General features: G+C 41.3%; 1 protein-coding gene across 1 annotated transcript in view; it reads right to left on the bottom strand.

Annotated features, from left to right (window-relative positions):
* cntnap2a (contactin associated protein 2a) overlaps positions 1-12,370 on the bottom strand; it is a 151,767-nt gene that overhangs the window by 119,243 nt on the left and 20,154 nt on the right. The window contains exons 4-8 of the mRNA XM_030767534.1: positions 10,538-10,685; positions 6,963-7,166; positions 5,750-5,934; positions 3,854-3,997; positions 1,314-1,572 (exon numbers count right to left, since the gene is read on the bottom strand). Of these exons, the coding sequence (XP_030623394.1) occupies positions 1,314-1,572; positions 3,854-3,997; positions 5,750-5,934; positions 6,963-7,166; positions 10,538-10,685 (940 nt within the window). The remainder of the gene's footprint in view (positions 1-1,313; positions 1,573-3,853; positions 3,998-5,749; positions 5,935-6,962; positions 7,167-10,537; positions 10,686-12,370) is intronic.

Below are 12,370 nucleotides of genomic sequence, written 5' to 3' on the forward strand. Positions count from 1 at the left end.
TTAAAGAAATCAAAATTCAAAATACAAATGTCCTCTTTGAAGCCCATAATGAACATAGTTTGAAGATATTATAAAAACAAACACCTAGATGTCCTAGAAACCTTTATATTTGCAATCAAGACTGTCAGATTAGTGAAAAGCACTGCCCCCTCCCCTTTTTTTTTTACAACAAATCTAGGCAACTAAAACCATATCATGCTTACCATTAGTATGGGCGATATAGGGTCAAATTCAGTCAAAGTCTATAGCTGTGGAGAAAAACCGAGCTCTATGAATCAGTAATAAGGCTGAAGGGGTGTGACAGACCTGCATAAACAGACTGAAAAGTTCTGAGTTTCACCCCTTTGATTAGATGCATAAGAGACCAAAATCACTGGTCAGGTTTCAATCAATAATTGATGTTTTCTCACCCTTTTGATCTGCAACACGAGAGTTCAAACTCAGTTGACAAAGGTGTTTTAACTGGATTACTATTGGATATTGGATATTTTTCACGCTGTCCATCCCCCGTGCACTAAAATCAGCTCCACGCAGTTTACAGCAAGGATGAATCTGCCGTCTGACAATGGACGATGGGGCGTGTTTTGTTAATGTTTGACCCAATACAGAGCATATATCACAAAGATACCATATCACAGCACAACCCGCTGGAGTTCTAGAAGACTTAAAAGGGATAGCTTGGAAACCATATACTAAATCACAGTCGTCAGTGAACATTTTACATACAGGGGAATCCCTCACCATTACCTGGTATAATTACGGTGCAGTTTGGTTGGGAGTCAATTTGCTTTCCCTGTGACTGATAAAAGATTTTAAACAGCTATGGCCCAATTAGCCTTAAGGTTAACAGCATGAAAGTATGTAGTCTTTTTCTTAATGGCCCATTAGAATAGGGACATAGACAATGCATGGTGAATGTGTGAGGCTCCCTTCTGGATCAATTCTCCCTCATACAAGAGAAGGCATTTCAAAAGCTTGAGAACCATGGGAAACGCCTTGCATTGAACTCATTGAACTACGTATAAACACACACATCGCTGTTCCTCGGTTAAGATATTAGAATATAGTAGCTGGATAAAAGAGGTGGGTGGCCAGCCTACACAAAACCTCCAACAGGAAACAAAGCTCAAGGTATATTTGTATTTATTTCATAACTACTGTTTGATCCCAGGCAATAAAACAACTGTAATAGAGTGAAGAAAAAGAAAGAGGAAAAAACACTATTGACATGTCTCTGTAACACGTCATGTCTCAGTTATCACAGTGCACACAGTAGTTAAACGGTCTGTATAGGGAGTCAAACCCAGGCCTACCTGATGATATGTCTATGTGCATGTTCCTCTGCTGAGTGATGTTGATGTGGGCTCTGACCTTTCCCTCGGTCAGGGTCAGTTCCAGCATTCCGTCGGCCAAGGCACTGAAAAGCAGAAGGCCACTGGGGTTCCACGTGCGGAACTGGAACCCGACAGAGACCATGTTGTGTTCTCTCCGCCCTGGCAGCTGCAGGAAGCTGGTGGCGTTGAAGAACACAGGGAATGTGTGCGACTCCACGCAGGAAAATGTAAGGTTACGCTGAAAAAAAAAAAAAAAAGAAAATGAAATGAAAATGAGTACAGGTGCAAATTCAAATTCGACTTTATTGCATCTTGATACGTGAGGCTATTTCAGTTTATTAATTATCTTCATGACTCGAACGCGTATCCATTGGTTCACACATCCACATTACAGAATAGAAAGTGTATTTCAATATTATCAAACCACATGATCTCAGACCAGTTATGTTCTTCAGCCAGTAAATAGAGGACCGATGGTTACAACATCTAATATGCAGTTTCTACCCAAAACACTTAATAACACCATGCACTTACAGTAACTAAAGCCTTTACTGTGCACATTTTCACAGATCAACTAACAGGACTGTCTACTTTTAGGCTTTCAAGACTTTGAGAAGTTACCTCATTCAAAGGATTCTGCACAATTCACATGTGTCTAGTGTTAAAAGACAATACAGACGTGTATTATTCAGCTGACTAGGTCTGTGATTGGGGAAGCTTTTTTGTTTAATCATCGTTGACTACATAGTGCTGTGGATAATCTGCAGATCTGGGGAAAACCTTGACTTCTTATGGTGCATGTGAAACCCCTTGAAACATGCCATTGATTACTGTCATTGGCCACAATGACTGACACTCCCAAAATCTTAAGTCTTAATTCTTTGGAAAATTACAAGGTTCAATCAAGAATTTTTTTATACTATCAAATAATGAAAAAACATATCATTTAACCTCAACATGAAAAGATTAGAACCAACAGTTCAGAGTGGCCAGAAAAAAAAAAAATTGTAATTTGTGTTGCTTTGCACGTTTATCGAGTTATAAAGCCTGCCATTTGGATCAGAGGCTTGAGGAAAAGTCATTTTGGATGTCTAGATCGAGCATGTTTTAACTGCAGCATGGTTATGTGTATCTTGAAGTTAAAACAGGGCTACTTGGAGGCAAGCATGGCCGTCTTTATTCATAACTTTTTCATAGGCTCATGTACCTCTAAATGCTAATTCTGGGCCTTGAACACACAGCAAATATAAAAAAAACCTAATCAAACTCATCACAATGAAATGGAAAAAAAAAGACTCTGGCATTTTCTCAGCACTTGCTAATAAAACACTTCACCATATTCACACTTCTTGCTGTTCCTGGCTAAAACATCTGCTGTTTTTTTCTTGTTTCTGAATATATGACTGAACACCGCAAGGGCTCAGCCATGTTCAGAAACAAAGAGGGCATGTCAAATTGCTAGAGGAGAAAACTTAAGGGTTTTTTTCCTCCATTATTGAGACAGACAACTACAGAGCTTTTGTCCCTTCAGCTGTCTGACAGTGCTTGCTGAGTTCAATTAAAAAAAAAAAAAGTTTCAGATGGTTTTTCCTTTTCACTTCACGCAACGGACTGATTGTGTACACATGGAAAACCCACAAGCAAGCCATTCAGAAAATGAAAAAAAACAAAAGGCAGATGAATCATTACTAAATTCATTCACAGTCTATTTGAACTTTACATGTTCGCTTTCCAGGACACAGTCTTCCAGCAGATGTGCTATTACTATCATCTCAGTTTCATATAGAAACAAAAAGAAGTTCAGGTGAAATGATGCACTTCACTTTTGAACCTCTGTTATAAGTTACTGGATATTTCAGAGATAAACTTACTTAATTTAATCACTAAAGCTAAAGCATGAAATCAACCACCAACGAACCAATTGCAGATTCTGCCTCTTCCACAACAGATACTAATTCTGCATTGCAGCAATGCCTACTGGTGTCAAATATGATTTCGTTCATTTATAACCAAATGCTAAACCCACTTCAAATGCAACGGGATATATTTCCAGTCAGTGGCAATGCTCTGACGACTGGGTTACATTAGCATATTCATCAAATGTGCTGCAAATAAATTATTGACAGCTTTCAGAGGGCAAACGTGATTATACCATAGCCACCAAAGTAATAACATTTACAGGAAAAACATCATGCTCGGGCAACTACATCTATCTGATTAGTCTTTTGATCAGTCAATGGGAAACTTGGTGAGTTATGAAGGATGTAGTTTGGACTGAGGGCTAAACAGTCTGGCTCACCTACAGACCCAACATGATTTGCCTCATGGCTGTAACACTGATGTGTTTTTTTTTTTCCCCCTCATGTTTTTCAAACTCTTCTTCCAAAACCCCATAGCAACATTTTTTTTCGACCCCCCCCCCCCCCCCCCCAAAAAAAGAAGACAGGCATAACTTTCTAAAATGGAAAATGCAACATGAAAAACAGAAACAGCTGCCATTTAAACCAAATAGAACTCACAAAGCTAGACGTGTCCAGTTTCTTTCTCCTGGCCAGGTCAGTTATATTGTCTCCGTTGTAGTTGATGCTCTCCATGCAACCTTTGAAGTTTCTTCTGCCTCCCGAGACCGGTTTCCCGGAGTAAGGCATTCCTCCGAAGCTGAGCTACAGAAAAAAGAAGCACAACCAATTTTTAGACTGAAAACAGAAACAGAAAACTCTCTGACAGCAGCGGTGGTTTTGCTCTCCCGTCTTTTCTTGTTCCATAGTTTAAGCCAAGGTTTCATTTACATATTTCTCTAAGGGCTGGGAGTCATAAGAGTGGGCTGATGTGTTCTCTTGTACCTCAGCAGCTGCTATCAAATGATTAAATTATATAATTTCAGGTGTAACATTACAACCTTGGAACATGACGTGTGTGTGTAATATTTTACAACTTTCTATCATTAGTCTGGCGCTAAAGTTCTCTCGAGACCTACTGTTTCCTGGTGCTACAACTGTGCGTCCTCTAAACTTGATTTGTAAATTTTAGCCAAATCATACGTGACAGTCCGCAGTCCTCCTCCGTAACATTGTCATTTTTCCAAACAAAGACTGAGGCTAGCGCAGATCAAAACCACGATTTCACAGACGAAAAAGTCCTTTTGTATGGCTGGATGACAACTGTAATGTCCCATCACAGATGCGTATTAAATATTCGGTTTCCGACACGTTAGTACCAACTAATCAATGGGAGGTGTCTGACAGAGCCCCTTTTGTGAACACTGGAGGAGACATCATATTTAACATTAGTGATCCAGCGGATGGGCTCGTTGCCAACGGAAATCACTGCTTCAGCTTTAGATCCAGTGCTTTTCAGGTCAATTAATTAGGTAGTGTTGTTTTAATTGGAGTCCATTTGTCTTACCACCTTTGGATGTAACCAGGGCCACTGAAATGCTTCTATTGAAGGTATTAGAATCTCATTCAAAGAACGAGCAAGTGTGTAAGAACTGCGCGCGTTGGTATAAGATTCTGCTCAAAGCTGAAAATCAATTTTCTATACATCCCACTGAAAAGAACATTAATATGTATTATTACTCTTTGATCATGTTAACATTCTGCAAAACATAATTAGCATGGATTTGGTACTGTGGTTAACAGGCAAATGCAATTTCCTGTGGTATCAGTCATAAAGACTGACACAAGAGAGAGGGAGAAAAAAAAAAAAAAGATTATCACTGCGTGTGTGCATGTATACACACACAAACACACACACACAGGCATACATATACGTACATCTGCATGTATATGTATGTGTGCATGTCTCACTGAAAAATTACCACCCAGACATGACATCATGGCTTTCTGATGTGTCTGGAGCTCCCGTTGGTAAGGGCTGCAGTGAGAATGGAACTCGGCACCCTTTGGAGACTTATAAGCTAATTAGTGCAAATCTATTTCAGATGTGCTGTGTGGGAGGGCAAGAGACAGGGAACCTTTTACAGGAGCGACTGAAAGCATTGCTCTCATAGCTTGCGTTGTTGAGAGTTTGAGAACCAGCTGAAATATCTCAGGATTTCGTTGGCAGTGTAGAGTACCTCTCACTACTCTGATACTAAGACAAAACACAAGATCTTGGATCTGAGGAAGAAAAAAAAATGTAAAAGGGGAATTTATTAGCTAATAGATTTTAACTACGCTCCAAACTGGCGAATTGAATACTGATGCGGTGATATTAATATCGCCCACGCTCTGTTTATGGTTATCCACTTGGTGTAAAACATTCTTAGGCAAGGCTCTGGATTTTGGAAGTTTTTTTATCATGAAAATCTGGATCGATAAAACTCACTCCACTGTTTTCAGAAATAACCCAGTGGACCCGCTGAGAACACCACGGATGAATATCTCTCTTTTTTCGTTTGTTTTTTTTTTTACCTCGTAGTCAAGGTCAAGATGGTCGAATTCTCCGTTGGTGCGGAAGTGCTGCGTGTGTTGGTCCAGGGTGAAGTTGACATTTCTCCTGTACCTTTCAATCACCACAGAGTGCCAGTGGTTGTCATCTAGCAGGCTGCCGCTTGTGACTGACGTATGTCCGAGGATAGAACCGTACTGATTACTACCTGCAGTTTGAACAACAGAAAACACTATACTTCAGAAGCACTCCAAAAAAACATAGGGAGATGTGACTGTAACCTACGGTAAGATGGAAAGCTGTACGTTTGTCATTCTTGTGTGAAAATACAAGTCCTTAGGAGAGCTCTATCACAGCCCTTCTTGAACTACGACGCGTTGGCCCACGAGGAGGAGACTGCCGGTCCGCAGACCCCTGCCGCTGCGCCAGTCAAATTATGCTTGGTGCTTCTGTCACTCGCCAAGTGAAAATAATAACATTTTATTCAAGATTCTAGAATGTTAAGCAAGTTCTTGCGGGCAGGAACATTTAACATTTTCAAAGCAGAAAGTTCAGTCAGGGAGACTTGGGGCTGGCAGTTTCCTCGCAGCGGGGCGGGGCCGGCGCCGGTCCGCGGCCCGGAGATTGAGAAACGCTACTCTATTATACCATCAAAAGCAATATTAATCCCTTTGTGAAAATAAAAGTACTCCAAATTTCAGTGTTCTATTGTATCAACGATATTGATCCTTTTTCAAAAATTAAAAGTCCTAAAAATTGCAGCATTCATATACATCAACAATATTAATCCTTGTGTGAAAATATAAATCAGAGGTATTCCAGTTTATGACAGAGAAACAAAAAACAAAACAAAGCATTCCAGTTTATGACAGAGAAACAAAACAAAACAAAACAAATAAACAAAAAGAAAACAAAACAAATTTTAATTATGTATACAATTACAAATAAGCAACATGATGCTGAAATGTGTCACTTCACAAAGATAATTCATTTTGCCATTACAGAGGGGGAAAAGAGTGGGTAAAACTGGAGGGGGGGGGGGGGCAGGGCTTTTGATAAAGATAGAAGTGATTCAGTGCTCTCTAACTGAGCTCCAGACAGAGACATTCATATGCAGGTCACCGTCTCTCACGGCCCCTGTGGGCACTCTGCATCTGGCTAACTCATCGAGCCCCCTCTCTCTGACACACATGCCAATAAATTGCCTAATGAGGACTGATCAGCGGCGGGCCATACCCAGGTTTATCTGCAGGAGCAGGCGGGCTCGTCTCAGCTCCAGGGTGATGTAGTCACCCTGCTGACCCTCCCCGTGCAGGATCACCCCCTCGCTCTCCGATGTCTTGAACTTCAGCGCGATCACGTCCTTCAGGATCTTCATCTTCTTCATTTTGAAACGGTACGGAATCACCCCCTGACCATCAAAATAAATCACATCTGCCCCTGTGGAGAGCAACAGAGAGGGGGGGGGGGGGGAGCAGGGATAGAGAAAGGTGAAAAAGAGAGAAAGAGAGGGAGAGATAAGAGTTTAGAGGCGACTGAGTGTCATGCTCGTTTTAGGTAAATGATGAGTAGACTGACGGTGTACCAGATTGCTCTTGCCAAAGCGTGCTTCCCTTCCCAGATAAAGTACAGCTGGAATCTCATGATAAACTACAGCACGCAGGCAGAAAATTACACCTGACCCCCACCAGGTGAGAAAACCTTCTCTGCTTATTGTACAGTGGAAGTCGGATTTTTTTTTTGACCCCCTGTCTGAATCCAGAGTGATACCAGCTGCTGAAAGTTTGGAATGCAAACACTTATCTATGAGACTTCCTTTCACATGGATGCGTCGTGGGCATCTAAGCTTAAAGCGCATTATACACAGATCCCAGTGCCAGCTGTGACCAGCATTCAGCAACTGACATCATCACCACAATTTCCTAAAACTGTTTATGGATCCACTACTGCACAGTGACTGGGAGTAGACAGTCTTTGTCTCTGTCTGTCTGTCTGTCCATTGAGAGACAGACAGATAGATAGATAGATAGATAGATAGATAGATAGATAGATAGATAGATAGATAGATAGATAGATAGATAGATAACAGTAAAGGTGGGGGTGTCAGTGTGTCGGTTTCAGATTTTTCCCTGCCTCACTCACAATAAGTAATTTACCTTGAGCTGTGCTTCATCAAAATGTAAATGATTGTGTTAATCTCTCAGTGGGGAATATCACAGCTGCAGTCACTCAGACGAGAGGTGCCACTCATTAATGTATTTCACTCTTAACAAATAAACACTGAGGAGTACATGTAATAGTCGGATAGGAAGTTTGATGCACTTTTCAGTTTGCGGTAATGGAAATTTTAAGCCGCCGATGCCCCGCTTCTCTCTTTGATGGTAATGTGTTTTATTTTGTTATTAAGGGCTAAATGTCATGGTGTGCTTGTGTTATGAGATGGATCTGAAGATGCACCACTGATATTGCTCTCTGGGAATAATGAACATTTTAGAGATCAGGGGAGAAAAAAAAAACCCCAGAAAACATCTCCACGCATTTGAAGAAAGAATTAACAATACGAGTCGAGCCGGCGCATTGTCAGCTTTGTACTGACTCTAGAAAAAAAACAAAAAAACAAAGTACTATTCAAAGTACTGATATTTCGATGTATTTTGAGAATGATTTCCTGAAGACTGAGAACAAATACCAGAATACCCAACGCTCTCTATGTACCGAAACATCGTGGCACAATAATTGTAACACAGTCAAGCGCATTGATACTTTGCACGAAAAATAATAATTTTGGTCTGTAGTTAACCTAGAACATCTATGAAAAACATACTATGTAAAACCAGTTTAGAGACCAGTCATGCATTGCTCATGACCAGTCTTGACACTGAGCATTATTTGTATTCAGGAAACATGTGCAATGCATGTTACAATTATCATGTACCATTAGCACTCTGATTGACAGGATAAAAGGCCAATAATAACTCTGAACAGCGACTAAGAGCCCTGTCATTGCCAAAGGCAATCAATTATCATAAGCATTTTTTTTTTTTTTTTTTTTTTTACTGCTAAGAAGGGGCAAAGAACATGTGGCTATGAGTGCGAATCCACTGCACTCACTACATAGGAGACTAATTCAATTCTCAAAGTGTGTGCCTGCTGTGGTAGACTGATTACTGTTGGTAATGCGTGACTGCGTGTTTACGTGCATCACACAGGTCTCTCGTGATGTGTTCGTCCGCCTCTTTCCCCATGTGGCTTTTTTTCTCTTCACCCTCATCACTGACGCTTTCATCCATTTTGGCCTATCAACAAGGTCAGACCAGCGGATTCATTCTCATTCTAGTCTTCATCCTCCAACTGGCTGCTTATCTCCCTGCCATTATTCCCACCTTTTCACTGCCCGATAGGAAGAATATCTGTACTGCTATAATACACATCTTTTTTTATTTTAACTCAGCAGTTACACTTCCTGGGCTAGAGAGAGGGGAGAGAGAGACAGAGAGGGAGAGGGAGAGAGAGAGAAAGAGAGAGAGGACAAACACATTCTCCTCCCTAAGAAAATGTATTTTTGTTGGTATGAGATATGAAGGAAGGGAGGGGGGGGGGGATTGGAAAAAAAAAAAGGTTTGTGGCAAATTCTATAATCCATTTTGAGGCGGCTGTCCATCTTTATCAATGTCACCGATCGGCTGTTTGTGAGGACGGGTGGAATATGAAGGCATTCAGTCCAACTGAGCGAATAAGGATAAGACACATTCTGACAAAAATCAGTCGCACAAACCTACGCTTTTCAATAGGAGGTAGAGGAGTTTCAGGGATGATCTATATCTGAGGCATCCAAGCTTCATTCATATCTGCCATAAACACATCTCAAAGGCCCACAGTCAGTTATACTTTCACCATATTGTTATTTCAAGGGGGCCGCACAATGGTAGAATGCATGTCCGCAATTCTGGGTTTCATGTAAGAGATATAAGGCTTTTTGGATGAACATTTACAAACTGTCGTGCATAGATTCCGCGCCTACGTTCTCGAGTGGAACGCGGAATGCATGATGAATGGTTACGTGTGTCGTAAAAAAGGATTCATCTACCCCCGAGATAATTGAAATTTGGTATCATGATCAATTTTACGACACCCGATAAGACGACGGTGATGAATTTTGTCCGGGGCTTTAATTCCCTTGGAGTAAACATTGCGTTCGCTGATGGTGCATGTATGTAATTTCATCCTCAATGAAATTTCCAGATGCCAGTATTCCAAAATGAATGCAAGGCAAGTTTCGAGCTCTATCAGAAAATGAATACAGGTGTGCCAAGCCTATTCATAACTTTCTTTCTTTCCCTCTCTTTTCTGTTTACTTGTTTTTTTTTCTTTTGTCATGCACCTGGAGCGCATCTCGTGATGATGTAAGAAGTTTCATCAACATTATTAATAAATGTTTCTAGTCCTGTTATTTAAACATGCAAAGTCCCAGCAAATTAAAAACAACAACAACAACAAAAAAAAAAACAGCTATGTCATCTACTTCAAAATGTGCCATGAGAAGAACATGGCTGCTATAGGGCTATTTCAATAATTAATTCCTCAAGGGTTGAACTATTATAAATAGTAAATTCTGTTATGGAAAAGACATGACATCTCATGCTGGTTATGATCTCTCAACTTCCCCGATATAAGAGACATGGGAGCAGTTTTCCCATATCTAGCTGTGTAACTGTTGTTAAATGTTGAATTTTTCAGCACTGCTAATGGGAACAGTGAATCAAGCGCTGTGTTATTTTAGGCCGAATGGGCAAATTGTGTAAGAAACTCACAGTATGGGCAGCCGTAGACTTCCATTCTAAGACCAATCCGACCCTCCTCGCTCCAGTCCAAAGGAATGATCCGGAAGAACTGGGCCACAACGGCGTGCTGCAGATCATGACGAACAACGCTCTCCGTGTTCGAGTTTCCGGTGAAAGCCTGCAAAAACAAATGCAACACGTCAAATCGGCTGTTCGTCTCAAATTAGAACGCTGATATACTGCAACTCGAAGTAAAATGTTCTAATTCACATCTGATAATGGATAATTTATTTTACACTGAATAATGTATTATATAATGTCAAAATATGTGTGAGCTGATCAAGCATCCCTGTTTAATTTGTTTTTAAATGAATTGAAATGAATGAGTCTGTGCTTTGATAGATCAGGTTTGTCTTGTGTGCTGACAAAAAGAGAAAAGAAATAAAAACACACACACACACACACACAAGAGGGATGGTAACGGATGCTTTGCGATGTTTCCTACCGGTTGCATGCGAGATAACACGTTGAGAACTAACTCCTTTGTGTCTTTTGAGAGATTTATTAACCCAGTGTGCCTTTGAACATCTCACCACAGTTTTATAGACATATTACAATAAGACAAAGACAACGTACGTGACTAATCTCTGTTTAATGTCACACCATGCATGTGTATAATTCCTACGCTTGTGCTTTCATTTACGCAAAGAACAAATGCGAATGAATTCGTAATATAACATTCGCACCAGAAACTGACTCATTCCTTTTCAAGCGCGGCATTAGGCTGTGTAGTGTTATCTATTTCACGGTTGAAATGTATCATTGCTTTCAGTGGAGTGGGTAAAAGGAGACTTCTCCACAGGAACATCTCTCCTGCTCTTTCTCAGGAGCCCTGGGGCGTAAGAGAGCCGAGAGGCCGCGAGCACGAAGGAGGAGTAGGAGGAGAGAGGAGATCACTCTTCTGCTCTCTGGCCTCCGCACCCCTGTGTACTCACTCCTGTCACCGGGGCCTCTGGAGACTGCCCTGGCTCCCTGTTCATTGGAGGGGAACCTCACAGACAGTGCAGAGTGTGTGGGATCAGAGATAAGCAGTACAGGGCCACATGACTTAGATGGTGTGGATTATGGCCATGACAAGGGGAAAAAAGAGGGAGAGAGAGAGAGAGAGAGAGAGAGAGAGGGATGGAGAGATGGACAGTATACTGTAACCTGGGATTTTGTCGGTGGAACTATTGCCATTAGTGGACTGGTTGTGAGAGGGGCTGACGTCAATATTTGAGGAGAAGCTTACAGTTTTATACACTTTTCGCAGGAGCTGGTGTGTCCAGCATCCCTCCCCCTCCCCCTGACAGAAATGACTTAGAAGAAAAAAAAAATTTGAAGTTTGTTTAAAGGCATGCAGGAAACTGAGCTGAAGGTCTCTTTTATGGTTTTCTTTTGGATCTTGCTATGAACTTTGAAACGCATAACCTCGCTCTCACTCACTCATTATCTAAGCCGCTTGTCCTAATCAGGGTCGTGGGGGGTGCTGGAGCCTATCCCAGCGCTCATTTGGCGCCTCCAATTCACCTAACCTGCATGTTCTTGGACTGTGGGAGGAAACCGGAGAAAACCCACGCAGACACGGGGAGAACATGCAAACAAAAAAAATCAACGGTGTTGCAATTCTGAATTATGTATTTTTTTTGTGTGTGTGTGTGTGTACGCATGTATTAAACAGCCTCTATGCCGTAACTACGATTTCCGAAATTCACGGCCGGCACGGTTCGGTTCCGTCACACTTAGTTCCGTAGTAAGCCTAGACCTTGAAGCAGTCAGAGGAGTGTGTAATTAGTTGGCCAAACGTGAAACCACCCTGAGAGC

Source organism: Chanos chanos, chromosome 3, assembly GCF_902362185.1.
Source record: "Chanos chanos chromosome 3, fChaCha1.1, whole genome shotgun sequence".
Classification (NCBI taxonomy): Eukaryota; Metazoa; Chordata; class Actinopteri; order Gonorynchiformes; family Chanidae; genus Chanos; species Chanos chanos.